This window comes from Crocodylus porosus, unplaced genomic scaffold (assembly GCF_001723895.1).
Source record: "Crocodylus porosus isolate Cpor-Errol unplaced genomic scaffold, CroPor_comp1, whole genome shotgun sequence".
NCBI lineage: Eukaryota > Metazoa > Chordata > Crocodylia > Crocodylidae > Crocodylus > Crocodylus porosus.
The window spans coordinates 270118519-270124518 of NW_017728886.1; the positions used below are offsets into that span (position 1 = coordinate 270118519).

Sequence of the window (6000 nt, forward strand, 5' to 3'; positions counted from 1 at the left end):
CTGCCCTCAGGTTCACTCTCACTACCAGCGCAAAGCACACTGGCCCACAAAGCTGCATGTCCCTGACGAGTTTCCCAGCACGAGCCAGCTGGGCAGCCAGCGGGTCCCACGGGAGAAAATGGAGCTCTTTGCAGTGCTCTGTATAGAGACCAGTCACTACGTCTCCTTTGTGAAATATGGACCAGAGAAGGAGAATTGGATGTTCTTTGACAGCATGGCCGACAGGCACGGTAAGGAGAGAGCTGCACTTGCACTTTTAGGCCCAGCTCAGAGCAGATGTCATGTATTCCTGTGTTGCTCTAGAAGATGATGAACGTGAGGTCTTTCTTGGACTTCATTGGGCTGCTGCAGTGATATTTAAAATGATATTTTAAATGAGCAGTGAGAGGGGCTTGACTGTTGGCTCTAGTGCCCAGCAACCCCACTGACTGCTGGACAGTCTTCCCCATCAGTGTGCCAGAAGGGGCCAACATCTGTGAGGCACAGATTACTGGCTGTTCAGCAGAAAGGCCATGAAGCATAAATTAAAGGGGCCTGTTCTGTCACTGGCTGTGGTGGTCTTGAGCTGGATATCTTGCCTCTTAGGTCTGAGCCCAAATCATGTTTCCTTTCTCCCTCTCTGGCTCAGGTGATGAGACAGGCTTCAACATCCCCACAGTGACTCTGTGCCCAGAAGTTGCCAAGTACCTGGAATTGCCAGTGGCCACGCTGGCCATGGAGCAGCCCCGGGACATGGAAGGAGTGGCCAAACGCCTCTTCTGTGACGCCTACATGTACATGTACCAGAGCAAGAAAATGGCACTTTATAAATGATGCCAGCTTGGCAGGGCAGACGGGGACGTGGGCTGCCACTCCAGCACAGGACAGTGAGGCGTTGGAAAGGAGAGGCTCAGTTCTCACCAGACAGCCTCTGCTTTTGCAGCTGCTTATCAGTGAAACCCAGAGTCCGAGTCAAATGACCTTTCAGCTTTGCATTTGCTGATGTCTTCCAACAGCTGGGATCGAGCTATGCACAAGACCAAGGTTCAGTGTTGAAAATCCTGCAAGCGGCCTTGGCCAAGCACTAGACTGGACTTCCTGCAGATCTGAGCGGTTTAGAGTTTTTTAATTAGTACATTATTTTGTGAGAGAGCTTCACCACATGCCTCTTGCTGCCGCCTCCTGCTCTTTCCCTCTCCAGACTCTCTGCAACTCTCTCATCCTTACAACCCTCCCTTCTCCCTCATAGCTCTTCCCTCTAAGACTCAGGAATAAGAGCCACAAGCCAAGATGGGAGGGGGGGGTTGTTGTTCTCAGGTTGGCAAGAATGAAACTAGATAGCTGTGTGACCTATCTCATCACGTGGGCAAATGAATGTGATTGATGCCCTTCTACACGGCTTGGAGTCGAATGTCTCGGGAAGGGAATTTCTAGACTGGCAATACTCTCTAAAATGTGAACTCCAGTCCAGACATCTCCACGGCAGGGCCCATTCTGAACATCCACATTGAACAAAAACCAGCCCTAGATTATTTATAACTGTAGTGTTTCTTTACTTCTGCTCCCCATCCCCCACCACCCAGTCCACCACCAGTTTCTCTTGGCTGTCTTCCCTTTTTTTAAAACATGAAACTTGGCGTGAGACTAGTTTAGAGTTGATTTGAGCCAGGAATGCACTTTGCACAAATATATTTTTTTCAGAACAATATCAAGGAAGACAACACATTTTTTTCCTTCTTCAAAGTATATGCGGTTGATTGGAGGGTAGGGATGTCTGTCTTATCAATTCAAAATTCATTCCCCTTTTTCTTAATGTTCCCAAGGTACACGTAAAAAAGCGCTAACCAAAGAAAAATCCCTAGAATTTTCTTTTATTTAAATGAATGCATTACGGTTTTATGCTCATACCAGGAATAAGAGTCGGTGTTGGTCTAGGATGCATTGGTGTGTGTTTAGTTTTTAAGAAATGCTGTTATGGAGATCGGCACATTTGCACCTCCAGTCCACAATAACACGTGGTTCTCACAGTGGGGGTAGGAAGCCACTGAGAGTCGGTGCTGTGGGATGGCTTGCCCAGACTTCATGCAGTGAAAGGCCATGTTGATGGCTTGTCAAGAACACGTTGGGCCCACTAAATGGCATAGATCGGGGCTGATTGCAGCTACCTGCTTCTCCCTTCTTTTAACACGAAGCATGACTGTTGCAGCATGGAACAGTGCTTCGTTGTGAACGGTGCTGCTTGGATCAGACTGGATCACTGCCTTATGGGCTTGGTCACTGCTGTGGAATAATGCAGTACGTTATGGGACCAGACGCCACAATCCCCAGTGCAAGTGGGGGCATTCAGCCTGTGTCTTGGGCTCTGGTGACAACAGAGTGGGTCTTCTGAATAGAAACCTGCTATTCTTAACCAACCAAACACTAAGCCTAGTTTCTAGCTGGTAACGATATTAGACCTCTAATGGAGCTCTTCAGTGACCTTCTCAGTTAATATGCCCATTTTGAAAAGTATTATCCTATTTGCCTAACAAGCATCGGGGGCATTTTCATCTGTCAGGGAAAGACGAGTAGCATAGTCATGAACCTGAACTTGCCAAAAAGCCCTGACAACTAGGGTGAATACCGTTCTCAGAGTTGACTTTCCAAGCCTATGCAGAGAAAGTTAAGCTGGGATCACACTGTGAAATTTGGAGCAAGTTTTGAAGTTTCTGACCTTTATTGTCTGCTCCTGACTGGTACTGAGCATTGCAGTTCCCACTGCTGTGAGACTCGTGAGTGCTTTGCCTGCTTCCAAATGGCACTCACGTTCTTTAAATCTGTGCTGAATCCTCTGTTTCCATCATCCCCAGGAATGACGTCTTGGGGTTTCTTGGTGCTGTATGGGAGGTGATGTGCAGTGGGCAGTGTAATAAGATAAAGCCATGGACCCTGGTTCTGAAACTTTGATGCCCATCAGTTTGAGGGAGAAGAGGCAAGCAGTCAGCTGCCAGTGGTCGGTGAAATGACGGATGTCTTCCATCCTCCGTATGCAGGTGTCCTGAGGCGGAGGTGGAGTTTTCTCTAGAAAGCATGCTTGAAGGCTCTGGGTTACAGTCACTTTAAAGCTTCCCCTGGCTCCAGCTGAGAACACGGTCCGTTTTTGCTGATGTCTGCTCCAGGTGCTTGCTTCTGTGTCCAAGTCCGAGCTCCCGTCTTCACAGTCTGCTCTGCAGCCACAAGTTTCAAGCTTCTGTCTCAGAAAAGCAGGAGACTGACCAGTGGTAGCTTTTGCTTGCAGGGTTCCCTTTTAACCAAATCTCTTCCCAGCTTTTTTTTTTTTCCCTTCTCCATGGGATTTAGAGCCCCTGGAAGGTTGTTCATGCTTAAGGTCTTGCTGTCTCTGCTCTAAGCTGACCTGTTGATCTTGCCCTGGCTGTTCCCTACGATCCACAGAGCGCTAGAAATGGTCTTCTCTCTTGGTCTTGATGATCTGTCTTGGCTCTTTATCCCCATCTTCTTCATCTGAGATTGCCTTTGCCTTTCCTCTTAACACGTTCTCTTCCTTGTCAGCCCCAAGTGACCTGTTTCTACAGCTTCTCCTAAGAACTCAGGACATTTTCTCCAGGGTCTCAGAGTCAGAATCCTGCCCTCTGACTACGTAGCAAGCTGGGATTTCCCAGCATAAATGTTTAATAGCAAACCGCTCTTTTTACTTGTCTTTTCTCTCTCTTGTGCTAAGCACGTGACACTTCTTCTAGCAAACCAAAGTGCCTTATGCATGACGTGGTCTGAGCAGGCAATACTGTCCTACTCTGATTTTATTTAAAGGGAGCCAGAGGCCTAGGCATTGTGTTCCCTTGACTCGGCAGAGCTGATCTTGATTTCCACTGTGCTTCCCCTTCCCTCTTCCACACTCGCTGCAGAAATAACAGTGCAGTTTTCAACAGTTTTGTAATTGGATTTCTCTTATCACAACAATGCTCACAGGGGGTGCATGCATCCAGCCAGACTCCCTTTCCGTTGCGTTCGGGTCAGGAGTACCTGTGGCGATTTCTTCTTTTGAGACCATTGGTGCCAGAGTGAATGCATGGGTTTTGGCCTGTGAGTGATTTGTGACTCTGTAAGTTAACACCGTAACACTGCAAATCCAAGCTCCTGTCATCAGCATTCGCTGCTGGGTTATTCCAAGTAAGTGCACATCAATTGCTGCTGCAATGATTGACAAATGACTCAGACCGGAAGCCTTTTGTGTTTAACCTTGCTCCCTGTGCCCTCGGTGGCTTGTGGCTCATTTGAGGGTTTCTGTACTATTTAACCCCCCTGTATGTTGTGCAGCTTGCTTCTCATATGAGGATTAATGCCTTTTTTTTTTCAGCTGGCTTTTGTCATTTTGCCTTAAAGTATTAGTTTGTGGAAGGCGGGTTCTGGGAACACCTTTTGCACTGACTTTTTTCCATTCAGTGTAGTTAAATGTACTAGTTTAATGTACAAATTGTCTTTTAAATAGAACCTTTCATGCAACTGTCGTGAGTGCAAGTGTCTGTCTGCAGCACTTTCCCAAGCTGGGGCTGTGAGTCCTCTGCCCTACACCGTCCCCAGGTCTTTGAAAACTGCAGTGTATTCTGTTCTACTGAAGTGGTGATTCAGGGAGCTGGGACAGCGCAGGGTGCTGCCAGATCCTTTGAGGTGTGCCAGGAGATAATGTAGATAAGTTGATTAAAAAAGCAAGCTCAGATTTGTCTCTGCTGAATGATCCCCCACTGCCCAGTCCTTTGGCAAGGAGGTGGAAGTGCTGTCATATATAAATGAGTTTTGGGAGCGGGGTGCCGCTTGTTTCTCAAGGGTTATGCAGGGGTGCCTCAAGTCGAAAGGTTGAGAACCCTTCTATTAAAGCAAGCAAAAGGATTTTAAGCTGACCTCATGACGCATGAAGCCAGACTCATTTAGGGTGCCTTCAGTGCTGCTGCCAGCCAGTTACCCCCTCATCTCCTCCCACGCTTCTGCAGTGCCACCTGCCACGAGTCTCATAGTTTCTAGGGTCGGAAGGGACCTGAGTAGATCATCTAATCTGACCCCTGCCATGGCAGGAAAGATTACTGGGGTCAAATGACCCCAGCAAGGTGTTCATCTAACCTCCTCTTAAAGCCCCCCAGGGTAGGAGCCTGCACCACTTCTCTTGGAAGTTGGGCCCAGGTCCTAGCCGCCCTGACCGTGAAGTCACGCCTCCTGATATCTAGCTTAAATCTCCCCTCTGCCAGCTTGTGACCGTTATTCCTGGTCACTCCTGGCAGTGCTTGGGGGAACAGGGACTCCCCCAATGCCTGCTGGACTCAATGATCTCCCGAGGTCCCTTCCAGCCCTAATGTCTATGAAATGTCTATGAAATCTATGGTCCCACCCGACTAGTTTGTAACAGGCCACTAGATCCCCCTCGGCCTTCTCTTGTGGAGGCTGAACAGGTTCAGGTCCCGCAGCCTGTCCTCATAGGGCCTGCCCTGCTGCCCCCGACCATGCAAGTGGCCTCCTCTGGACCCTCTCCATGCCGTCCACATCCCTCCTGAAGTGCGGCACCCAGAACTGGACACAGCACTCCAGCTGTGGCCTGACCAGTGCCGCACAGAGGGGGAGGATCACCTCCCTGGACCTGCTCGAGATGCATCTGTGGATGCAGGACAAGGTGCGGGTGGCCTTCCTGACCGCGTCCCCACACTGCCGGCCCGTGTTCATCTTGGAGTCAGTGATGACCCCCAGATCCTTTTCCGCCTCTGCGCTGGCGAGAAGGGAGTTCCCCAGCCTGTAGGTATGGTGCTGGTTCTTCCTCCCCAGGTACAGCACCTCGCACTTATCGGTGTTGAATCCCATCCTGTTCTCATCCGCCCACCCCTGTAACCTGTCTAGGTCTGATTGCAGCCTGTTCCTCCCTTCTAGTGTGCCCACGTCCCCCCACATCTTAGTGTCATCAGCAAATTTGAGCAGGTGCTTTTTACCCCCTTGTCCAAGTCGCTGATGAAGATGTTGAACAGTGCGGGCCCGAGGACCGAG

The 6000-nt window shown here is 49.4% G+C and overlaps 1 protein-coding gene across 2 annotated transcripts in view; it reads left to right on the forward strand.

The window, feature by feature from the left end:
* Window positions 1-1480, forward strand: part of LOC109322601 (ubiquitin carboxyl-terminal hydrolase CYLD-like) — a 36423-nt gene extending 34943 nt beyond the window's left edge. For both annotated transcript variants that reach the window (XM_019553641.1, XM_019553645.1), the window contains exons 14-15: window positions 11-230; window positions 629-1480. In XM_019553641.1, the coding sequence (XP_019409186.1) occupies window positions 11-230; window positions 629-813 (405 nt within the window). In that variant the 3' untranslated portion in view covers window positions 814-1480. The remainder of the gene's footprint in view (window positions 1-10; window positions 231-628) is intronic.
* Window positions 1481-6000: the final 4520 nt, after the last annotated feature.